We start from the raw sequence: 26296 nt of genomic DNA on the forward strand, positions 1-26296 counted from the left end.
CCTTTGAGAAAAACAGAATAATTTAGTATTACTACTTACAAACCATTTCATTCAGATAAAATTTGACAAAAATTTAAATGCAGATATACTCCAAAGGTCAGTAAATTGAGGTGTTTGCAAAGTGGTGCAATAGAAAGAGTATGGGCTTTGGAGTCAAATGCCTTATTTCAAATCACAGCACTTATTTACTGGCATGTTAGTAAATGACTTTAAAAAAGTCATGACCTGTAAATGATAAACACAGGTAAGGATAGATAATTAACTACATGATGTGATTTCAAAGACACCAGGTAGATGTGCTTACTCCTCACCCCCTCTCCCAGCATCCTGCTATATCCAAATACCTTTTCCCTTCCCCCCAACACAGAGTGCATGAATTTTATTATTAAAAATAAATTTTCATTTATTCAACAAATATGTGAGCATTTATCATCATCCTTACCCTCTGATCATTTAGAACAAATTCTGGGAAGATATACTGTTAGCTTTTTAAATACTTCTATCAGTTTATCTTCCTTCCTGAAGGATTCTCTCCCTGCTGTGTGAGGAAGCGGGAGCTGGAACACATACTCCACAAACCTACCTATCAAAAACAAAGTCTCCCTTAACAGACAGGGGTTTCCAAATAGCCTTTTGAATATCTTAATAGTGTTAAATCTACCTTTGAAGTTCAACATGATTTGCATTTTCTGAGCATGGCAAAGTGCTGATTATACTTGGTGCTAATCACACAGTAACATTTTTTTTTTTCAGGAAAGGTTAAGTGCCAATGCATGGAATGGTTAAATGCCAACAGTCAGCTTCAATTGTTTTTATTACAGTAAGAGGAATTTTACTCCTAATGCATAGAATTTGAAGAAAAAAATTATATAAGCTTTTAAAAGAGGCCCTTTTGACAATTATTAATACAAATGTGAAATAAGACCCTTCAAACAAATACCGATTTCAGTAAGTTTATACATACAGCAATAATTTATTCTTAAATGTTCATTTAGTTTCTGTAGAGACACGATTCATGTCTCATTAATAAAAGAGCAGCCATCTCACCTCAAATACCAGAATATACAACAAGTTACAGCATAGCAAAAATTCTACCTACTTTCAGATAAAATCTAGTTCAGGTAAAATAGTTTCATTCAATGTTTTACAGTTACACAGATTTTTTGTTTGTTTGTTTTGAGCACAAAATAGTGTAAGTTGTTACACTATAGCTATCTATATGAACATCATGTGACCACAGAATTGTTAATCATTACTTCTGAAATTGAACCATCAGTTTCATTCATGCAGTAAAGCAAAGCAGGCTGGGTAAACTTGTTCATCGGGAACCATATTACTGTGAATTTCACAGCCACATGATTATGATGTCAGATGGACTCACAAGGACTAAAACAGAATGGTTTTTGCATAAATACCAATTTCTCCCTGATGTAAGTTTAGTCAGTTTATAATCTAGAAATGATTGATAACAGCAATATATCATATCTTCTATCTGTAGTGTTATTTTAAGACAAGCAATAATTAAAGGATGATGGGATGGGATGCTACTTAAATACATGAAAAACATACTGTACAAATATACTTGGCTTTACCATTTTCTTCCTAACTATCAAGAGTGCCTCCCAAAATATGACCAGTGAAGATGAAGTATACTATCAAATATGGCTTCCAGAACAAAAACCCTCTAACAAGAATCAAACCTATTTACAAAATTTTTCAGTCTTTTAGTTTCATTTGAAACAAAATTTCTTTTTTTGAATTTTATTTTTTATACAGCAGGTTCTCATTAGTTATCTATTTTATACATATTGGTTGAAACAAAATTTCTACATAGCAGTTGTAATTAACACTAACACATTCTTAGTTTCATCATTCCAGCTCTTTTTAAACAGATGTCACAAGGTAAGACCCAGAATGGCGTTTAGGACTTTGAGTTCCACTGGATTCTGTATTGTCACTTTTTGAATCTCGTTTCTTTGTGTTGTTATTCACTGGCGTTGGGATCTGAGATGGTCGGGCTGAAGTGCTATCTGCGCTGCTTTTCCTTGGGCTTGGGTTGTAATTAAAAGGACTCACTCTGGCAGCAACAGTCCCACTCGGTGAACTGTGCTTGCTTGAGCTGCTAGAACTAAATGGGGTACGTTCAGCTATTGAACTTTCATTAGTCTCTGATGCAGGGACAGGATGACTTTGTCCCGGTTTTCCCTCAGTTCCTTTTTGGTCTGGGGCATCTACCTGAATAAAGGAGTTCAGGCGGTTTTCCAAACCCATGGTGCGTACAGGAGCACTACCATTGCTCACATTTTGTTTCCCCTGATGATCTTTTGAATCTTTAGTGTTTGGGTTTCCCTTTTCTGAAACAGTGTCAATCACTGGGGGAGTATTTCCTGTTGGAGATCTTCCAGACCTAGGGTTGTTAATGGGGCAGTCCTCAATTCTCACCCAAACATCCTCTGTTTTAGAAACAGCAGGTGCCATTTGATAAATCAGAGTCTTTGATTCAGCACCATTTGCAGCACCTGAGGAAGTGGTCTGAGAAGTACTATTGGTGGGAGAAATTTCACTTTCTTTCATTTTTCTCCACGTTCCTTTTGTGGATACTTGGTTTTCTTTAGTTAGTTTGGTTCCTGAAGTAGAGTTCACATGTTTTTCATCCTCACTTTTTGCTTTTTCACTAGATTCTGATGAAGCAGAAAGAATTGAGGATGAACTTCCAGTTCTCCTCCAAGTGCTTACTCGAGGAAGGGATGATGAGTGTTTGCTGTGCTCACGTTTCCAGGTTCCTGACCTATTGATGGGAAGTCTGGAAGGACTTTCAGAATGAGAGCGTGCTATGTCATGGCGCTTTACTGGTCTTCCATCATTATACTCTATGGTGGGACTGAGATTGGGTGGGAGTTTTCGCCATCCACCAGCCTGAACAGATGAATGTGTAGACAGAGACATATCAGGAAGGGAAGGACTTAAAATTGGAGTCTGTGCCTGGGACCTACTGGGAGAATCTGGTCTAGAAGATGGAGAAAGAGATTCAAATGAAGCGGATTCCTCCAATTTTCTCCTTAGGGTTGGGCTTGGAGCTTCTTTGATGAAAGTTGACTGGCGTACTAATACAGGTCTCTCTGACCTATCAGATTCACTTCCGCTTGATTTAGTTGAAGACATTCTAGAAAGTTCTACCTTTTTATTGGATCCATTGCTAGTACTCATTTGACTTAGTCCTTTGGAGGCAGATTCACTTCTTGGGATACTACTGACATTCTTGGATAAACCCGTTTGTTTGGTGAGGTTCTGTTGGCTCATCTGTCTGCCAGGAGATGTGTAAGACATTTTCCCAGAACCCGAGGACTTAGTTGAAGCAGTACTAGGGGATGACGTCCTTGGCAGCTGAGATAATTTGTTGGGAGGACTTATTCCATTTCTACCAGGAGAAATTGAGTTTCGCCCTGGAGACTGCATAGGTCTACTTAACGGCTGCTGGGCAGGTCTTGAAGGAGTGGAATCTCTAGATCCTGATCTAGAAGGCCCTTTATTTGACCCAGGTGTCTGGGATGCCTGCCTCGTAACAGGGCTTAATTCTGACTTCACTGATGGCTTGGCTCCTCTGGGGGAAGTGGTAGCTGCCTGACCTTCACTAGGGCTTTTGGAGGCTGGAGTCTTAAGGGGTGGGCCTTTTTTAGAAACCGGACTTGTACTTGAAGAGCTATTCCGAACTCCTGGAATATGAATCATTGTCCTACCTCGAGAGATTGAAGGCATGTTTGTTTGAAGGGGCTGTTTCATTTGGCTTGAAACTTCCGAATTAGATCGAATTTTTCCAGTAATCAAACTTCTATAAACTTTTTTCCCTCCTTTTATTCCTTTATTTTCAGATTCTAATTTCTTAGCTTCCAATGTACTTTTCTCCCCAGGTTTTAGAATCCGTGGGCCTTTATTACTTGCAAAGGGTTTTTCCTCTTGATCAGGTGTAAGATGAAATGGTGATCCCAGAGAGATTCCTGATTTCAGGGAAAGGATGGAATCTGAATCAGACGAAGCTTGTCTAGATAAACATGCGGCAGCAGCAGCTTGATGTAAACTACTTACTATGGAATTTGCACCTTCCTGAATAGCTTTCCAATCGAAATTTTCTGAATCAGGGGATAAACCATGTTCTGAATCTGGTCTCTGTATATCTTTCAAATCAAGTGTCAAATCTTCTGCTAATATGCCACCCATATTTCTGGGACTATGCTTTTCATTATCAGCCTTGAGTCTTGAAGGCTTTTTCTTTTTTGGCATTGCAGAACTTATACATTCCTGCAACAGGTCATCTTCAGAGTCAATACTGAGAGAACTGAGAGAACTGTTTCTTGAGAAACAAACAGGGGTATCTTCAACGTGAAATGATTTAGGAGCATAACCTGACGCCTGAGGTTTACTTGGTTCTCCCTGTGAGTCAGGGGGCTCTGTCTCTTTGATAGGTTCATTTTCCTTGTTGTTGTTGTTTTCTTGATCAATGTCACTAAGAGAACTTAGAGAGGAATTTCGGGAAAAGCAAACCGGAGTATTTTCAATAGCAAAATTCTGTAATTTCTCATCTGTTGCTGCCCCTCTGTCTGGTATATCTTTGGAGGGCTGGGGAAAAGTGGATTGCTTCTGCAGCACGGGTTTAGGCTGACCTCGATTTATTGGATGTTTTGGAACAGCTTGTGTCTTATTAGCTGATTGTTGGTTTGAGGTTAGTTCTGTGTGGTTGGTAACTTTAGCTTCTGATTCCTTACTTTCCTTCCCCTTTCTTAATTCAGCCTTTTCCCTGGAAAGGTCGACATCATCATCATCAAAATCTAGAGAACTCAAAGAATCATTTCGTGAAAAACAGTATGGAGTGCCTTCAATGGGTGTGTAATGATGAGGTGAATCAAAAGTAAAACTTCCTCTGACTCGATCTTCATTATTTGGGACCTTATCATTGAAGTCCTTGGAATTATTTTTCAAGTTCTGTTTCTTTGAATCTTTGTTGTCTGAGAAATTTCTTTCAGCATTTAAATTATTTTTTGAGTCTGTATTTTTTCTTACACGTGTCCTGTATTCAGTATTTTGTGGTATAGGTTTTACTGGTGAAGTAGGTTTCTTCTTCTTACCATCTAATTGATTTTTGTTAGTTCCAGATGAAGACATAGACGCTTGTTGGACCTGGTCCATTATCTTTTTCACACGGAAAGGCTTGTGACTTTTTCCTTTGGGCATAGCAGAATTAATGCATTCTGCAAGAATATCGCCTTCTTCTGTTTTATTGTCATCCAGTTCAGGTATAGTTACAGATGAGGCTTTCCCTGTTTGAGCCTCATCTGTACTTCTGCCTTCTGTAGGAATGGTGTCTCGTTTTTCAAATTCACCTGACTGTGTTCCTGCTCTAACACCTTCTCCAGCAGCTAACTCATTTGGAGGGGATTCTATTGTTAGATCACTTAGAGATGTAGCTGTGGAAAAGTTTATAGGTGTCCCTTCTACACAATACACCCGAGGCATATCATCTCCTGGTGTAAAACTAACATGCTTTTGTGCTTGTAATCTGTTTTGTGATGGCAGAAGTTTGTACACAGGCAGTTGACTTGGTTTCCTTGCCACAGGTGGAGGTACTTTGGAAGACGTCTGGGCTGGCTTTTTGGCTTTGCGTGAAGATTTTGTTGGCATGGCAGAAATAATACACTCTTCTAGTATTTCAATATCATCATCATCTGAATCATCTAATAGATCTTTTTCAGAATCAGTGGGTTTTTCTGCCTCTTTTCCCTGGCTTTCATTTGATTCTTCAGGCTGCTCATTTTCTGTTTCATTCCCATTGTCATTTTCCTGAACCGGAGGCATTATTCTTAATTCCACATCTTTCTGAATAAATGGCTCATCGAGGCTCAGAGCACTCAGGCTAGATGAACAAGAAAATCCATCAGGAGTACTTTCTGTGGCAAAATGTAACAAAGCATCAGCATCTGGAAGAACCTGGACCCTCTGTACTGCAGCATTTACAGCAGCTTGCTTAGGGCCACTTTCTCTCTTCTCAGCACTAGGGGCTTTATTTTTAGGTACTTCTTGCTTAGTCTGAGCTGACTGAGGAGGAGGGGGAGGAGGGGTTTTACTTCTGCTTGGTGGCATGGTTTGTCCAGGGCTATCTGGAAGGTCACTGGGGCTTATAATGCCACTCACCATTCCACTGCAGGGTTCACTCTGAACGGAGCTGGCAATTGAACGACTCTCAAAACTGTCAAGTGAACTGACAGAAGTACATCTGCTAAACATGAGTGGAGTCTCCTGAACGTAGTGCTCTGGTGGACTTTTAGGTGTCTGAGCACCACTCTTTGATGGAGATTTGGCCCCTGAAGAAAATTCAACAGCTTTGTGCCTGGTTGATTCTGAAGATAAACCAGAAGCCTGGAGTCTGCTGGATTTGGTTCTAACGTGCTGTGATACTGTTGGAACTTCACTCACAGAATCTTCAGTTGATCTAGTTCCACTGCTTTCTTTTATTTCTGCTATTTGTAGGGTATTAGCAGAGTCTGCTTCTTGTGTTGTCTGATCACACCCTATTTCGTCTTCAGCTGATGACAAAGATGATAATGAACTACATCTTGAAAAGCATATTGGGGTATCTTCTACACAGTAAGTCTGTATTGTTTCTTGGTTGATAGAGGGAACTTTGCAAGAGGAAGAGGTGGCTTTTTGGGTCTGACCACTCCTGCTCTGTGCTGAACTGTGATGGAGCTGATTCTGCCTCTTGGCATTAGATGAAGGTGTGGCTGTATTCTCACTGCTTGAAGAGATGTGTTCAGTTTTAGCGCTCTGTCCAGATGAATTCTTTGAGAATGAAAATGCTGGTTTCTGTGAAGAAGGAATGTCTGTGGTATATTTTAAACTATAATCAATAGGCTGGTCCACGTGATGTTTTTCTTCATTATATTTTATGCTATAATTGGTTGGTCTCTCTTCTTCCTCATGTTGCTCTTCCTCAGAGTAACGTTCACTATAGTTGGTTGGCTTATCATCTTCATAGTCATCTTCCTGACACAAAGACTGATTTACATTTTGATTAATTCCATGATTAGAACCTACTCGATTTGTTTCTGAACCATTGGCTGCTCTTGACCTATATGGGGAAACACATTCTTGCTGTCCAAAATGTGGCTGGAACTTGAGGTGTTTATCATCAGTGCTCTCAGGATATACAGGATAAGTTGTGCTTTGACTCCTTGATTGTCTTTCCTCATTTTGTTTTATTTCATCTTCTATTATATGTTTGGGTCTTGCCCACCTTTCATTCTGTGAAGGACTTTGCCTTCCGGAGTTCAACTGTTCATCAGAATATTTAAGACTATAATTTATTGGTGTATCTAGTTCTCCATCATTATCATCCATATGATTTGCACTATGTATTTTATGGGCTAGGTCAGCTGGATACTGACCATAGCTGCAAAATTTACTTTCCTCATCTTCAGAATAGGATTCAACTGAAGGTTTCATTTGACCTCTTTTACCATAACCATCACTACTGCTGACACTATTTAAACTATCATTTGAAGATCTCTTGTATTCTACTTTGGCATATGGCACTGGACATGTCCTGTTTGAGTTTTCTGACTTGGTGAAGTTGTAAGAGTTTGCATGTGTGTGGGCGGTAGAGCTTCTTCTTAGTGCATTCCTCTCATCTGTCCCACAATGTAGTTCCGGGGTAGACCCAGAACTTCTGTCTTCCTGGGAGGTATGAATGGCTGACACTTCTTCCATGACTTTGGCAATCTGGGCTGCAGTGGTAGAAATCTGCAAACCTCGCTTCGAAGAGGTTCCTGGATTTTCTGTTGCTGGGTGGTAGTTGACTAGGCTAATACCTCGTTCTCTCTCCAAACTTCTATCTTTCTCAGAACGAGAACTATCTAAACTTCCCCTTGATGAAGAGGAGCTGGGCAACACTGTAGTATTTAAATATGGTGACAAGACAGTCATGTTTCCAGTATTAAAATTGTCTGACCTATTATCATCATGTCGATTGGTGTCAAAAACATAGTCACCATAGAGATTTTGCTTGTGTCTCTGCTTACTACGATGAGATGCCTTGGGACTTAAATTGTCAATATTGTCAAAAGTTTCTGATAAATGCTGAGCATCTAATTCTGCTTCTAGGGCTTTTTGTTTCCTGACATGAAGAGAAGGCAAGCTTGAACCAGGAGACATGATATTGGCATCCTTATACTTTGCAGGTCTATTTGCCATGAGATTCCTTAAAGCTGCAGCACTTCCCATAGCAATCATCTTGTGCTTTGAATGAATGAGGTTCTTGAGCATGCTGACTGCTCCCATGTCCCATAATGCTTCCTGATCTTTAGGATTTCTTGCTGAGAGATTCCACAAGGTTCCGCATGCATTACTGACTATTGTCAAACTGTGAGATTTCAAGTGTTGTAATAAGGTTTGTAAGCAATTATTCTCTCTTAGGATTTGCCTGAAATAAAAATATCACAGAAGTAAGGTAAAAATCTGTTCGTAGTAACAACAAATAAAAGGACAGAAAACAAATTTAAATCTAAAGATAACTACTAAAGCTTATTAACAACAGGCATAATAAAATTACACCAAATTATACTATAAATTTCAGGCATTGCCTATTTCCTTTTGTTCTATCTTAGTTCATTTAATGTCTATTGTTTTAAAGTACTCATCTGTCAGGGTAAAAGCGTTAAGTTTAATCAATTCTGCATTTCCTATTCTGACCCAATAGCTTTAAACACTTTTCCTGAGTAGATATATTTACTTTATTTACATAGTGACGGAGTCTCTCAGTTTGAGGAGTAGAGATGTATTATGAAATCTTAAGCTGAACAGGGGCTGTGGTAATTTAATCTCTGGATGGGCACCACAATGTTGACAAACTGAGACATCTCAGAAGAGGTAGACAGAAAAAACTGATTGACAATAGATCTTAACGAAGTCAGGGAGCACACTGTAAGCTCCTAGGTCAGCAGAATGACTTTTAGATAATCTTTCTGCCTCTGGTTTGATTTTGTAATACTGCCATTCCCCCTTACAAGTGTTCTCGGGCAAATTGTGTGTAGTCGTTATTTCTAAAAATAAACTGAAAGAAAAGTTTTCAAAACATTAACTATAAAAACAAGAGTTAAGAGTCAGCATAATGAATGTTAGGATCTGAAAGAGCTATGGCTTGTTTAAGGCATGGTAAAATGAAGTTTAGTGACAGCACAGTTGGCACTGGTGGGCTTTAAAACTGATAGGCAAGGGTGCAGTAAGCTTTACCATGGCGGCTCTCTAGCAGTCCAGTAGACACCTGAGTGCTTACTGAGTCTAAGAGGTCTTCTATGAACAGAAGAAAGGACTATAAGGCTTGTAGCTGGTGCATCAAAAACTTAAAGAAAAGATGTTTACATTCTTTTCAAAGCCCTTTTACTAAAGGTACCTCATAGTCTTTTTGAAAATGAGAGAGGAACAATACAGGATAAAATAAATAAATATGCTGTGAAAGATACCCATATTTTTGTTGAGATAATACAGAGCTCAAGTTCTGAAGATATGTGCCTTGTACCTGAGGTGCCTCTTAGGCCTCACAGCTCTAACAGATTGGATGAATGGTGGTTGGCTGAAAAATACTATCATTATTGATGTTATGGCACCACTAGAAAAATGTGAACCATCGTACTCTCTGGATCATAACCACAAGGTTTTGTTTTTTATAAACCTCATATTCGTTTAAGCCATGCTAACATACAGGAAAGGATTTTCTTCTCTGTAATATTTATGACTTTCATTTTTTCTTCTACACATGGGTTATGCCTCTCAAGTATCATTTATTTCTAGACATCTTTATGATACTATGAACTTGTATTAGAATAAATATGTTAATGAATAAATCAGGAATTAATAGTTATATTTTCATTGTCATAAATGTAATTTGGCTTAGAACTTGCATAATTACACAAAACACTGCTTACAGTTGAGTCTTTCTGAGAGTATGAATCTTACAATTTCATTTAAAAGTAATATAAAACCCTGTATTTACCTGTGGTCCTCATTCGTAGCTATCAAGCTGGACACATTCCGTAATATCCCACCTCCACTTTCAATAATAGCTAAAGTATTTGTCTGGCTCCGGTAAGTGAGAGTGCCAACCAAAAATGCAAGCGCACCATCTACGGCACATATATCAGCTTTATTCTCAGTGCAGTGTGCTGACAAATTCCATAAGGCACTCAATACGCTTTTGAGGGTTGATTCCTATCAAGAAACAGAATATGTGTCATCTAATTAGAGTTGGAATTTCCTTCTTATAACGTCTATGTTTACTTCTATTGAGGAAGCTTTTTTTTTTTCCCTCTTTAAATCTTCCCTGCTGCCCATCCTTCACGGGTAAAGTATTAGGAACTCCTCATTTAGAAAAACTTTCATAAAATACCAAATCGAACTTAAGACAGTGATATCCCCATGAAACAAGCAGAACGCAATATTAAAATAATGACCTTTATGAACTTTATTCTAAGTGTTTAGATGGTGCACGCATATCTCACAAGAGCTTATATTAGAATATGAAACAGAACTGATGTGCATTCTGAAAAGATAGCATTTTCAGGACAACAGAAGCTAGAAAAAGCCCTCTACATGCCGATACGGAAAGATATCTAGATGTATCATTAAATGAAAAGAGCAAGCTGCAGAGGAGTATGTGCAATCTTATTTGTATAAACACACACATATATATTTATGTGTGGTTGATTCAAGAGTAACAATGTAACTTATTAAAAGGAAAGCATACTAGAAAAACTCCAATTTCTTAAAATCCCCAAAGAAACAAAGTAATTGAAAAACCAGAACTCCCTGGTATACAGTATCACAGTAAACTGACAAATTATAAATGCCACAGAAAATACTCTGAGTATACAATTAAGGATATTTGGTCAAAACTTGCCATGATCCTGATGTCAGTCTTTCTTCTTACTACAAATCAATCAGGGAACAAACAAACATTCATTAGAGATCTACTCTGTGCCTATCACAAGTAGAGGCACTCCAGAAAACATAGCAACTGATGCTTGCTTTGAAGGTGCTAACTGTTTACTCTGGGGAAAAAAGAATGCAAAATCATACTTGAAACCAAGGGCTCTAATGGAAAGATTATTGCCATCTGAATTTAATAAAATAAGTAAAATATTTCATGGAGGAGAGCAGCTCTGCAGAAGAAAAGACATGTACATTCAGAGAGAAGGCAAGGGAAGTAGGAGGAAAGGCATGGAAGTGGAAATAAGCAAGGGAGGACTAAAGAACAGAAAGAAGACACAGAGGAAGTCAAAGTCCATGCTGGGGCATTGTGGGAAGTAAGGTCAGAGAGGTAAAAGGCGGCCCTGAATGTCATGGCAAACATTTTGGGCCTAACCCAATAAGGAACAAGCCATTGTATTCTCTTCATCAAGTTATTAAATGAATAAAACAATGTAGGAGCAGGTTTAGATACTACTTATCAGGAAGCAGGGAAGAAGTGCTTTCACCACTGAAGATGTGAAAAGGCTAAGAGCTCAATTTTAATTACATTGTGAATGAGGTAAAGGTGGGACATTCAAAGTATCCTGAGAACAGAAAAAAATGGCAAGAGTTTAGAGGAGTGAGCTAAACTTACAACTGACCTAGAGGTGAGACTTGAAGGTAGGAACATAGAAGTTGCTCTTCAAGACTACATGTAGAGGGCCAAGGGTCTTGTTTCAAAGAAGCTTTATAGTCAAAGGAGACAAGGAGAAATGATTAGATGTTGGAAGTACAGGTGGTAAAAACAAAGGGAAGAGATTCAGTAAGGAATGTGATCAAAAAGTATCAAATATAGGTGTAGGTAGAAAAGAAATACCCTAGTTAATCTATAAGTCTAGATTTTGTTAGAAGCAATATATTAGAAAGGACTGAAGAAGGTATGGCCAGTTAAGAAATGAAGCAAGTGACTACATGTTCAGGGTTTTGGTTCTTACAGGAAAAAGAGGAACACTGCAGAAGTTAGAAGAAGCAACAGAGGATTTCTGTTTTCATTTTCAAAATATTGGGCTTCTTACAGATAGCTGAAACATAAAAAAGCCGACTTCTCTACACCCAGTAGAGAAGATATAGAAGACAAGAATAAGGGACTAACAGCTTTGAGTAAATAGCCACACTTAGGGCACAGAGTGCAGGTGAAGGAAAGATTCTGCTGTGTAGAAGAGTAAGAGTCAGCGAATGATGGTAAAATGATGCAGTACGTGGGGAACATGGAAGGTAGTTTTGGTTCTTGTGGTCATTAGTAGTAAATGAAGTTGACAAGGAAGAGATGACAAATTAAAAAAGAGAATAAGAACGTTCATAATGACGGCTGCACTGAATGTAGAAAAAGAGGGAAAAAATAAATTCTAATACTGCTAACCAGAGCAGGCCCAAACCAGAATTGGATATTATAAATTTCTGATGGGCTACTTTTTCCAAGATTGGGCCTTGCATTAAAAATTTATAGATGAATTTAGGGAGAAATGGTCTTTAAACTACTCTTCCTTTACAAGAACAGGCTATGTCTTTCCATTTATTATGGTCTTCTCTTACGCTTCTCAGTAGGATGTGTCTTTTAATCTAACTTTCTTCGTTTGTAGCAATTAGTTTGTATGTAGATCTTTAAGGTCCTTGAGCGAAAATAAAATAATGAGCATTCAGCAGCAATACAAGTTCCCATAATACCTACAAATACGTTAAATCCTTCTGAAAACACACAAGCTTGATAAGAAAGGAGTCTTAAAGTGTACATGGGGCTAATTTTTTTGTATAATTTTATTAAGGTATAATTAGAGAACAATAAACTGCACATATTTCAAGTGTGCAATTTGATCATTTTTGATGTGTGTGTATACCAAGATAACATTTATATCACTCCCTCCACTTTCCTCATGCCACCCGTAATCCAACCCTAACCCCAGGCAACCGCTGTTCTGATTCCTGTCATTGTAGATTATTGAATGTATCAATAGGTCATTCTTTTTTTTTTTAATAGCCAAATTGTATTCCACAATTTGTTTACCCATTTACCTATTGATGGACATTTGCGTTATTTTTAGTTTTTGGCTATCACAAATAATCTTTCTGTGAATATTTGTAAGTCTTTGTGTGAATTTAAGTTTTTGTTTCTCCTGGGTGGCCAGGTTGTATGGTAGGTAAATGTTTAATTTTAAAACACTGCCAAATGTTCTCTAAAGTTGGATAGGCATACCTCAGAGATATTGCAGGTTTGATTCCAGACCATTGCAGTAAAGCCAAGTCACATCATTTTTTTTTTTGGTGTGCATATAAAAGTTATGTTTACACTATACTGTAGTGCATATAAAAGTTATGTTTACACTATACTGTAGTCTATTAAGTGTCCAATAGCATTACGTATAAAAAAAAGTACATACCTTAACTGAAAAATAATGCTGTTGGAAAAATGGCATCCATAGACTTGCTTAATGCAGGGTTGCCACAAACCTTCAATTTATAAAAAATGTAATATCTGCAAAGTGCAATAAAGCAAGGTATGCCTGTACGCCACGTAACATTCCCGCCAGCAGTGTGTGAGAATTCCAGCTGCTTAACATCCTTGACAACACTTGGCCAATATTTTAAATTTTAACCAATGTAATATCTTTAATGGTATCTCGTAGTTGTAATTTGTATTTTCCTGATGACTAACAATGTTGAGTATCTTTTCAAGTGCTTATTGGCTATTCACGTATCTTCTTTTCTGCAGTGTGAGTACAAGTGTTCTGCTGATTCGGTAGTGTTTTAAAGGTATCTTTATGCAGACCCTAAGTATATTTGAGTATTACCTTTTTTTCCCAGTTTTGAGATATAGTTGACATGTAACACTGTTTAAAGTATAATGATTTGACTTACAAACATCATGAAATGTTTACCACAATAAGTTTACTGAACATCTATCATCTCATACATACACAAAATTAAAGAAATAGAAAAAAATTTTTTTTCCTTGTGATGAGAACTCAGGATTTACTCTCAAAAATTTTCATATATAATGATACAACAGTGTTAATAAGATTTATCATACTGTATATTACATCCCTAGTACTTATTTATCTTATAACTGGAAGTTTGTACCTTTTGACCACCTTTGAATATTAACTTTATATCCAGTTATTTAGTTGAATACTTATTTCTAACAATTTTTCAGTTGATTTTCTTGGGATTTTCAGGTATAAAATAATTTAGAAAAAATACATAAGTAAACAAACAAAACATCCCCAGACTCTTCCTTCTCTGAAAAGGAAATTTTAAAGAGAAAAATATGTAGGCTCTGGATCAAGGAGGACTGGTTGGGTGAAAGGAAATTCAGATTAGCTGAAAAGACTTGCTTAGTTCCTCTCAAATTTAAAAAAAATTTGCTTAGTTTCTGAAGTAGATATACTATCTGGAGATTATTTCCTTTTGTAAACAAATTATTACTTGAGGGATTTCTCACCTTTGGGTCTGATTACCTCTTGACAGGGTGACTATCAGAATTTGAGGACTCAGGTAGATTGAGATTTGGGCAGCAAAGAGTTAACACTCAACACCAGTGATTGGCAACGGAGGGTGATTGTGTCCCTTTTCCTTTAAAGAGGACATCTGGTAATATGTGGAGATATTTCTGATTGTTATGACTGAGGGGAAGGTGCACTGGCATCTACTGTGCAAAGGCCAGGGAGGCTGCTAAACACCCTACAAGGCACAGATCAGTCCTCCAAAACAAAGACTTATCTGGTGCAAGATGTCAACAGTGCTGAGTCTGAAAAACCCTGACTTATACTAGGCTACCTTGTACAATCTTTTCTGGCTTAATACTTTAGGAGTTTGGAGCAGTCTAAGTCTAGGGATAGGTAAGATAAGAGGGTCAGAAATTAGTGAGTCTCAGGAGTGGGAGATGGCAGGAAAAAAGTATCCCAAGATGAAATCCCTATTGTAATACTAAATGTTTTCAAAGGTACCTTTTTCACTTCCAAAGCACATTCCATCAATGCTTTCACACTTCCAACTTCACGCAAAGTCTTTTTACTATTTACATCTGCTCTCCAAGACAGATTCCTCAAAACACTTGCAATAACCTGCAAATAAATCAATTTTAGAATAATTTGTTTATAAAATTATTCATACTAGTTGCTTTCTTGTTCGTAATGTTAAGAGTAGAAATATATCAATAAATAAATTTCTTCTAAATGCTAATATAGTGCCAAAAGGAATTCCTACAATATAATTATTTTCCTCTATTTTGGTGTTAATGTAGCCACAATTTAAACATGAGATGCTAAACAGTGAGCCACAGCTTAAATTAATCTAAATCAGGGTATTAACCCACTAACAGCCAAGAAAAACATTTGAAATTCTAAGTAGTACCTGCTGTAAGTCCTCACTTTCAGATTTTAGTTGGGCCACAAGTGCTCTCATGCAGCCTTTCATAGAGCATAGTGTAGCCTGTAAAATCAAATATTGCAGAGGGTCAATAATAAGGCAACCTGGAGCCATGCTTTATTTTTGACTAAACTTCAAATCCAGTTTCAATCGTCTCATTTCAATCCTAACTAATGTTTTACCCATAAAAGAACTAGAACCAGATTACATAAATGAAAGACAAATACCCTCCTAATCCTTTGGTATTTGTTCTTTTCTTGGCAAACCGGAAAAATAAAGTGAATAAATGATAAGAAACAATAAGCAAAGGGTTTTAAAGTCTTTTATTCGGATGGAACCAACACGTGTATAACACTTGCACCAATCATCAAGATTTCCAGATTTTTGCTATCATTCCCAGGAATAGTATTTTAAATGTGATCACATAAATCCACTACTGTGTTCCATCTTTTGCCTTTGTTTAGGCATAAGACAACCAAATGAGTAAGGATATGCAGTGAGGTATGAAGTACAGGTTTTTGTTGGTCAGTGTTTAATGAGGAGAGTGACAAAAAGAGAGTCAGTGAAAAGTAGTTTGTATGAAAGTAAAATAACTCACACCAGAGATATCATAAGAAATGGATCTTATAAAACATACCTTGTTGGCTACATCTCCGAAAGTCAAGTTTGTCAAAGCCATTCCTGCATATCGTCTTAAGGTAATACTGTAGTGGTCATTAGTAAGTCCATACATTTCACAGTCCACTTGCAATAATTCTGCAATGGCCTGTAGTCCCCCTAATTTAAAAAGGGCAAGAGGAGAAAGATAATAATCTAAAATAAAACAAATGGGTACCAAGTTTATAAATTATTAGGAAAAAATCTCAAAGAATGAGAATATATAAATTTAATTTTGTCTTTAGAATTACAAGCTACAGATAATATTATAAAGGACTTTTGTGTAATATACTTATAAAGTACAAGTGACAACTATTCCATTTTCTGTCAGTTTCTCCACCCTCCAGCCCCTTGCCTTACTGAGTGAAATGAACATTATACTCTATTTACTGCACATACACTGTATCTTGTCACGGATGAAGAAGGCTATTTTCTAACACTAGGTCTTCCTGAATGTAAGCAGAAAAAGGTAACTTATTTTTATTATTAGGACTTTACAAACACTCTTCATTGTCACACACTGTGGCCTAATCACTTGAATATACTTTTATCTCCCAAATAATTTTTAGTATCCTTAGGAATACTAAAACTTCTAAATGAAACTGTGCATGAAGCAAAGCTTATTTTTTTTATGAAAAAGAATTACCTATTCAACTTATTACTAAGCTCTATAAAACCATTTTTAATTTTTACTTTTTTAATTCTTACTTTTCTTTGATACTCATGAAGTGTCAAATACCAATACTAGGATTTAGTATTTTCTTTCCCCTTGATTCCCACCAATGGGTATACTTAACAACGCCCACAGTGGTCAGCAGTAGGAAGGCAAGGAGGAAAATGAAGGGAAAGGAAAGGAAAAGACATAAAGGAAGGGGTGGTAAAAAGACAAAACAAAACAAAAAGACAAAAGGTGAAGCAAAATGGTGAGGGAGTAAATAAAAAGAAAAATAAAAATGCATATGGAGGTTATTCAAAATATTATTCATCATCAATATTAATCATCATGGGACTGGAGACATTCTTTTGTCAGAGAAGTGGCTTAGACAGAAAAAGAGAAGATGAATATAAACAGGCAATTCTTGGATACTGTAAGTCTGAACAATCAGGTCATTAATCTGAAAGAGGATCGGTACATTTTTGTAAATGATCTAGAAGGGTCAGTATGTAGATGAATCAGCAAGTCTGCAAAATAGACCAAGTTCTATCTTGGGTCAAGAATGCCAGGCCAAGGGATTTAACTCTTGGAGCATTTGTGTAAATCTTTATAACTAGCACCAATGACAGATGAGTTTGAATGTAGGTAAGTAAAAATTAATTTGGTTAAGGGAAATCCAAACCGTATTTAGGAAGATTTTCCTCCATCCACCCATGATGATGGGAAGATAAACAACCAACGAAAAAAACAGCCAATGCCTTTATGGAGCTTACAGATTAGAGCAGAGACAGCCACTGAACAACTAATTTAAGTGTACTGGATTGTGTAGAAGCACAGGGCAAGGTAACAGGTGAACTTAACCTAGATTGGGAGGATCAAGAAAATGGCTGAGGAAATAATGTTTAACTTGAGACTTAAAGGATGAACGAATATCTAAAAAGGGTGGGGCAGAAACAATAAGTAAGCATTTCAGGCAGATGAAACAGCATGTGCAAGGACTGCTGGGCCTGAAATATACAGCAACAAGGAGAGGGTCACAGGTAAGGCTACAAAAATGGGTAGAGGCCAGATTATGCAAGACTTTGTGTGCCTCACCAAGGATTTAAGGCAGGGGAAGGAATAATCAGATGTATGTTCTAAACAGATTCCTATGACTGTAGGCTGCAGAATGGATTATGATTGGAAGTGGGGGGACAAGTAAGACAAACTATGGGAGAACGGGAGAGATGACAGAGGCTTGCTTGGGGTGGGGATAAAAAGAAGAGCAGTGATATGAGATGTATTTAAGAACCAGAATTAAAGCATTTACGAGACATAGGGGATAAGGAATAGACTCGTGGATGTCTTCTAAGATTCTGGCTTCAGCAAGTGGGTTGATTGGAATGCCATTTTCTGAGAAAAGGAACCCTGGAATAGACAGAGATTTGGGGATAGATGAGACAACAAACTCAGTTTCTGTCAGCTGAGTCAGAAATGTCTGAAAAATCATCTAGGTGAAGATGTTGAATGAGCAGTTTGAAAAATGTGTGTAAATCTCAGGAGAGAGAACTTGGATTAAGCTGTGAATTTGAAAAACACTGTAATTGAAGCCATGGAGTAGAGGATACTGCCCAGGGAGAGTGGAAGAAAGCCTAGTACAGAGCTTCAAAAAATTCCACTATTTATTACTTTGGTAAAGAAGAAGGAACCACCAGTAAAAGAACTGAGAGTTTTGACCCAGGAAACAGATCTGGGAGTCATTGTTGACCTGAAGACAGTGGCCTTGTGTACTGAGGAGATCACCAAAATGTTGAGGATTATAAAGCAGACGATCAAAGCCAAAACAAAACATACTATGCTTCATGCCTACATAAAATCCTGCCTGGCACAGCAGTATCTGTGATACTGTTTTGAGAGAGGTGAAATGATCTAAAGAAAATCCCAAGAAGGCACCTGACTACTTTTGTATGGAAAACCCAAAAATCTTAGGACTTGATTCTAAAAACAAAGATTAAAGAAGGATTTGGTCAATGCCAATAAAACCATGAAGAACATGGCTAATGAAAAAAAGGACATTCAATAAAATTTAGTGTATCAGATAGAAGAGAGAGCCCTTTATGACTTCAGGCAGGTAAAAAGAAAACCTTCAGTGAATTTTCAGGCAAAGAATCTATACATTAAAACTACAAATGGATTCACAAAAATATGATGTGAATTCATGAGCAATACAATAAAAAATAGGTTGCCCTAAGAAATATTAGGATGTTTCAAGGTAATGCAAAGGTCATGAACACATCCTTCCACATTTTCTTGGTGCCTATGTTAGAGAATAGTGGTCCAGATGAACCAAATACTATCTCCTATGGTATCTCATAACCTTACAGATAGTAGAGGATCAATGGCTTCAGGTGACATTTAACAAAATCCTTAATTTAAACTTATCAAAAAGAGATAATAGAAAGATGATACTTAATTTTTAAAAAGTATATTACTTTTCTTTTACTTGGTTTAGATAGTCACCATTAGCATGAAACGCCTCGTTCTAAAATAAATATTAGGGGCTCAGCATCAATATTCTATATATTGGTGTTTCACAAAATTTCCCGATCATAAGAATCACCTGGGCCACTTATTAGATTTGATTCCTAGGTTCCCTCCTCCGGAGATTCTACTTTACTAAGCTTGCTTACCACGCATGGGCCAGAGAAATACATGGTTTGACAACTGCCTCTGGTGATCATTATGATCTAGTTTGGGAAACACTAATGCAAATTAACTATGAATTCCTTGAAAGTCAGGACCACATCTTAATCATTTTTATACCTAGTGCCTAGCACAGTTTCTGGGACAGAGCTGGGAATTCATAAATGTATACATTACTGATACTATGGTCTAAAACTTGCAATACTAATAAGTGCAAACTTAAATGACCCTAATAGTTGTAAGAATTTTCTTCTATGTACAAATGACGGTCCTAGCTGACTGGGCTTAGAAATTTCCCTTCATCCACTTGGGACTTCTTTCCTCCTTATTCCTCACTGTCAGATCCCTTGTGCTGTCTTAATCCATCTCCCCACGGTGCACACACCTTGGTCCTTCTTGTGCTCCAATGCGAATTCAGAGGCTAGGAGTGAGAAGAAGGTAATCCCCTGTGGCTACACCCCCAGCAGTCACACCCCCAGAGGCCCCATCCTGCTCCTCACCTGAAAGCCCCTGCCCTAGCTCCTGTGATGAAATGCCCCGGGTAGCCTTCCTACCTGAAGAAGGAAGAGGAACAAATACTGAGTCTAGATTTTACTTGGAAATTCAGATGATTAATGTGTCAGTCCTAGTCTATAGTTCATTGGAACACAGGAACATTTATAAAAACGTTTGCGGGAGCTTAAAATTGGATTCGTTTTCCCGTTGATTCATTATTTTCCCCATTATTACTAGCGTTAAAAAAAAACACCCAAACTTAAAATTTCACCAATGCTGAGGCAGTACTGAGGAGGGGAGAACTCATAAGCTCGTACTCAGTTTCACAGGAGGCTGGGGGCATGGGGGAAGGAAAGAGAATCAAGTGGGCCGACTGCTAGGGCCTGTGGGAAGAAAAGCATGGCTGGAGGGCAGGCGGAAATCACAAAGTACACAGCCTCCCAAAGTGATGACTCTGAAGGAGACAACACTCATTTTTGGCCGTTCAGGTTCTCTGTGTTTAAGAGTGTCATGACTTTGTCACTTTGAAGATAAGTGATGAATGATAATGATGAGGGGTGGCAGGAATACACAGTGGGGGCTTGAATGAAATGTAGCATAACCGGCACAAAAAGCAAGGGCACAGCTACACTAAGATGGAAACTCAGTGTATGGTTCTTGCTTGTGGCACGACTAGAGCGATCCAGTTCACATGAGATGGCTCAGCATGATGCAACTTATAAATACCACATGTGCAAAATGAACCTAGAAATCAAAGAAAAACCATTACATGAAAAATGGGGGGCACAAATGCAGGTTATATAAGGTTTAGAGTATGTGAGAACACATACCTAAGAGTAACCCTTCCACAATTAATGGAATGTTTCTAACATAAATCAGAGCATAATGCTTTTCCGTATTAATCAGTTTCAGAGATACCAAGCTGCTTATCATGAAAATCCAGTAAAGTACAGATAACCATGTAGATAAATGAGAATCTTAATAATAATTCCTTCTGATGTCTTTCAGAAGTGACTGAGTTCAAGAATAATTACGTAGCCCCACGTCTCAAAACAATTCAAATTACCCTCCCCATCAACTGTCACCCAGGGTCTACCTTGACGATAGAGGCAAGAATGGACCGTTTAGTATTTTTTCCAACCTTTGGCTAAGATTTTAAAAATCCAAGTTAGGTTACAAGGGTAGCAGTTTCTGCCACTTAGGACATTGTCTCCCCTGGAAACCAGAGTATAGTCATTTGCTACAAGGAGGAAGCAGATGGTAATAAAAGTTACTGGCCTTATATCCTAATTCAACAATGATGAAAAATCTTTAGTATTCTTCTATGGCATTAAGGAACATTTTGTCTTACCAAGTTCATTCATCGCGTGTCTATGCTCCTCATCAAACGAAAGTTTCATTAGAACACACACAGCAGGACAGATTTGATGTTCAACAGGAGCTGGCACTGAAAGATAAAATTGACATAAACCATAATGCTTTGTTTTCTCAAAAGTAGTGATGTTTATTATACTTAAAAAATACTCAGGGCTCACTAATACATCCCTAATGCATAGCAGTTTAGTGAATCAACAAGTATTTGCTAAAGAGATGAATATATACTACAAACATGGAAAGGAAAACGTAAGGGTTTTTCTTGGTTCCACAAAAATGTCTACCTCTCATCAGCCTTTGACCAAGTCTGCTGGTCCCATGCAGGTTTATGCTATAATTCAAATAATAACTTAAAAATTATATTGGCTATATGAAACAATAAAAACATTTTGGTATAAAACCTTTTATTTACAATCTCTATTTAAACTTAAAGGCATGTGGCTGTATACAAATGTAGTAGAGAAACCTAGTATAAACCTAGTATAGAAAGCTTACTATACAGATACCAGATAGTAAACAAAAATTTATAGACAAGGTGTCCAAGAAAATGTACCTGCACATTTAATACTATGCACAAAGTTTCAAAACTGTTACTTGAAATAAAAATTTAAAAAGCAAGTCTATTTTTCAGAAGTAATAATATTTATTCTATTTAACTTTTCTGAGAGTAGGTATTAAGAGCACAAAATGCGAGTCATTATATAATTGTGGACAAAGAAAACAATCCAGAAAGACAATGTTCTTCCAGTAAAGCATCTTATAGTTCTCCTCATCCCTAGGACAAATAGATATAAAGGACATTTCTGCTGTACTCTATTCTTGAAAACTATTAAATTTTAAATAAATTCACTTTTATACCTACCTAAAAAAAATCTGCTAAATCTTTATAGATCATGTTCTCATCATCACTCTTTCTCCTACTCCCGAAATCAAGATACTGATACAATAGTCCTTTGTCATGTGTGTGTGCGCATGTGTGTGTTCTTATCAGGTGAAAGGAAGGTCTTACCTTATATACTTACTGCTTTTGGTTCTTGCTACAGGAATGAAGTAAGTTATGTCCCCAAAGGTCCCAACTCCCATGTTCCCTGCTCCTGAGGGAGAGGGACTGGTGGCCAAGGGTTTCTCCCTGAGCAAAGAGCTGGGAGGCTGATCACCCCAGCAACTGGGGCCCCATGGCCTGAAGCAGGATGGTGCAGTAGGAAGAGCACTGGGCTGAGAGTCAGGAGATCTGACCTCTGATCCTGGCTCTACCACCCACTAGCTGTGAGGCCATAGGCAAGTCTTTTAGCCTCTCTGAGCCTCAGTTTCTTCATCTGTAAAATGGAGATGATATCTTCCCTTCCTACTTCACAAGGTTGTTGTAAGGATCAAATAACATACATAACACAGCTCTGTATCCACTGAGTAGAGTGATATGCAAATGTAAGAGATTATGGGTTGGTCACTAACAACTGAAGGAACTTATGTAAAGTCACTTTCTTGAGCTTAATCTCAAGAGATGGAGGACATAATCGCTCAAGTTCTTTCTAGATCTGCTATGCTATGACTCTGTCTTGATTTTCTGTTCTTTTGTGGTTGCACTGTAGTACACATAACATTTTCCTTTGCTAACTTTTTCTAGAGAAATTAAGCTTTAACCTATGTTAGCAGTGTAGATGGCTAATATGAATTTCCCAGGCCTATTCATAAAGACACCATCCTAATTTAAAGTTTTCATTTCAAAAACTTTTACATTTGCTTTGTAACATGCACCATACGGAACATACTTGGATTTTTGTCCTGGTCCATGCCTTGTTCATGGGCTTCCTGCCACTCCCAACAGGTTTCACAGTAAGCTCGTATCTGTTCCAAAAGATGAAGGACTCGGATTTCACGCCTGCCTCTCTTGTCATCAGGCTGTGAGTGAATGATGTTGTGGAGTGCTGCACTGGCCCTGGCCCGAGCCTCTTTACTGCCCCGGGAATTTCCCAACAACACAGAGTCTTTGTCATTGCCATGTAAAAGCTGGATGAGGAGAGGAAGACATCCAGACTGTCGCATGGATATACAGCTGTCTTGGGAGCTAGACATAGCTAGCAAAGTTCGCGACATATCATCCTTATCATGAGTACCAAGCATTGACAACAATGAATACACCATTTCCACCTGTGGGCCAAATGAGTTTAGAAACAAAATTATGACTTTAATATCCAAAAGTCAACACCAATGAAGTGATGAATGGGATATTTATTGTAACTCATTAAAAACAAAAACAAAAAAAAACAAAAAAAAAACAAAAAACAAAAACAAAAACCCCTTTCCAGGATGAAGTAATGAGCGTTATTTCAAAATCCATATAATATAATCATCACCAACTTGTTTATGAGTAAATATTAGTAGTGGTAGTACATAGTGTTGAAAAAGAGAAAGTAGGTTCTTGCATAAACCCAAATTGCTGTTTGTCTGGATCAGCTGGTGATAATCCACTGATTATGATGAATGACAATCAACTGATTTCTCTCTCTCTCTCACATCTCCCCCCGCACCACACATACCCACCCCCACCAACACACACACAGAGTCAGAAATGTGGTTTATCTAAATTCTTTACACAATTTAAAATTTTAATTTTTAATCTACAACCATAATCAATAAAGAGAAAATATTTTTCAGCAATTATTATTTACTAAGTACCAGCTCTCAGCAATTGCTAACCCTCACCAGATTATAAGTACAGTAAGTCCCCTACATATGAACAAGTTCCATTCTGAGAGCACGTTCACAAGTCCAATTTGTTCATAAGTCCAACAAAGCTAGCCCAGGGACCCAACAAACACAATTGGTATTCAGTACTATACTGTAATAGGTTTACAATACATTCGCATCTTTGAAAGTTCACAACTTGAAGGTTCATATGTAGGGGACTTACTGTATAATATTGTTAAAGTTATGATTTCTCCCTTATACATGTAAACATATTTTGTTATAAAAAGAAGAATGCTCTGATCATACAGGGATACAAAGCCAGGGTTCTTATTCAATTTCTTTTTAAAAGCAGCTGGTAAGCATCAATTACTCCCTGACCATAAATTCTAAGAATTTACTTAGAAGCAGATTAGAAACAGGAAACAGTACCCAGTTATCCTGCCCTGTGATCAACCTCATTTTAAAGTGAGAGCTATTACATAAAAGTAGAGGCTATTACATAAATGTATCATATCTGTAAATTAGTGGTTCTTAACCAGGGGCAATTTTAGCCACGCTGAGACACTTTTGGCAACGTCTTGGAGACATTTTTGGCGGTCACAACTGCAGGAGGAGAAGCTTCGGGCATCTAGTAGGAAAAGACCAGGGATGCTGCTAAACATCCCACAATGCAATGAGGAATTATCCAGCCAACAATGCTGAGGCTGAGAAACTCTACTCTAAATGTGTAGACACACACTACTCTCAGATATGACAGTTTTATTAGGAAGGCAGTACAGAACTGTGGATAAACAGTCTTTCAAATTCTGACTCCACCATTTACAAGTGAGTTGCGTGACACGACCAAGTTATTTGAATTCTCTGAGGCCCAGTTGTCTCAGCTGCAAAATGGAGATATTTACCCAATAGGGTTTTCTTTGTGAAGATTAAATAAAATAACACATGTATGGCACAGTAACTGGCATTCAAAAATGTAGTAAGGTCTTAATATTATCATGCATAAATCACTTCAAAAGGAAATGGTATTCTAGCTGCCAGTCTTCATGCAATAGTACTGTTGAATATTAAACATTTTCTTTATAGTGAAAACTACCTGTTGATGTTGGACAGATCTGGGGTTGAATTCCAATTTATTTACATGACAGCTGTCTGAATCTTTTTTTGGCCTCTGTATTCTCATTTTAAAAAGAGGGGCAAGAATACCTCAAAGGGTTTTCGAGAAGATGAGATAATAAACATACAACTCCCAGCAGTTACTGGCATCCTAGCGGTCCCAAGTAGTAACTATTGTGAGTTATTAAAAGGATTAAGTTTCATATTAACAATACCATTGATACTCTAAAATTCACTTCTTAAATCGACATTAGTTATTTCAGTAATGCTTTTCCTAAGAGCCACTATATTATTAAAGTAAAGAAAGACTATGTAGAGTATGCTGTGAAAACAACTAGTGGAATTATTTAGATTTAACTGAAAATATACTGCTTAGTAATATTAGAATTTCATCTTTGTTCATATAATAGTAAAGCCTCTGGCTTTAACAATAATAAAATAATTATTTTCTTTTCAAACATACTATTCTCAAGTCCCCCAAAATATTTACTAACATCTAAGAGACCCTAAGAAAACTCACTTATCAGCAGTGAATAGGATAACATTCAATTTCAATAATTTTTCCATCCACTAAGTATTTATTAAACACTCATTATGTGCAGATTCTGTGCTCGATGCTGCAAAGGATAAAAAACACTACAGTGCTCCAACTGTAGTGATTCAAAGGAGGTAGACAGACTGCATGGGGAGGTGAGAGGACCCTGGAAATCAGAAAATGTTTTGTAAAGAAGGAAAGCCCAAGAAGATTTCTGAAGGCTGGCTAGGACTCTGACGGTCATTTTTCGGTGGGCTGGGAAATGGAGGTGTGTGCCACTGCAGGCAAGGCACAGAGGCATAAGTCACAGGGAGTGCTCAGTGCTTATCATCTATTACCTTGGTTCCCAGATGACTTGTCAGCCTTCGAGGAGCAGAATGTGTGCTGCTAGAACTCAAAACACTGGCTGTTTCGTGATCTATTCGTGCAGTTGAACCCTAGAAATTAAGCAAATTATAGACAGTATAATTTAGATTATAGATAAATACAGCTAACTTCATGTTAAGGTACTCCAAATGAACTGTCGTTAGGGTAAACAGCTAAATATACCATTAAAAGTGTGGACATTATAACTGCTCAAAATGAATATTTTTACCTATAAACTTAAGTAGAGTTTAGAGAAACACTGAAGGAAAAAAAGACTGTTGCAAAAGACAGTTAAAGTACAATGTGGAAGTAACCGA

The 26296-nt window shown here is 37.5% G+C and overlaps 1 protein-coding gene across 13 annotated transcripts in view; it reads right to left on the bottom strand.

Annotated features, from left to right (window-relative positions):
- Positions 1-359: 359 nt before the first annotated feature.
- APC (APC regulator of WNT signaling pathway) overlaps positions 360-26296 on the bottom strand; it is a gene marked incomplete at its 5' end in the record, with an annotated part of 135900 nt that continues 109963 nt past the window's right edge. For 5 of the 13 annotated variants that reach the window (XM_079917401.1, XM_079917390.1, XM_079917396.1 and 2 more), the window contains 9 exons: positions 360-8470; positions 10040-10254; positions 14994-15110; positions 15400-15477; positions 16052-16191; positions 19909-19962; positions 21255-21350; positions 23047-23425; positions 25952-26050. In XM_079917401.1, coding sequence (XP_079773527.1) covers positions 1885-8470; positions 10040-10254; positions 14994-15110; positions 15400-15477; positions 16052-16191; positions 19909-19962; positions 21255-21350; positions 23047-23425; positions 25952-26050 — 7764 coding nt within the window. In that variant the 3' untranslated portion in view covers positions 360-1884. The remainder of the gene's footprint in view (positions 8471-10039; positions 10255-14993; positions 15111-15399; positions 15478-16051; positions 16192-19908; positions 19963-21254; positions 21351-23046; positions 23426-25951; positions 26051-26296) is intronic. The other 8 variants (XM_079917393.1, XM_079917400.1, XM_079917394.1 and 5 more) reach the window with 4 other exon arrangements.

This window comes from Stenella coeruleoalba (genome assembly GCF_951394435.1).
Source record: "Stenella coeruleoalba genome assembly, chromosome: 3".
Lineage (NCBI taxonomy): Eukaryota > Metazoa > Chordata > Mammalia > Artiodactyla > Delphinidae > Stenella > Stenella coeruleoalba.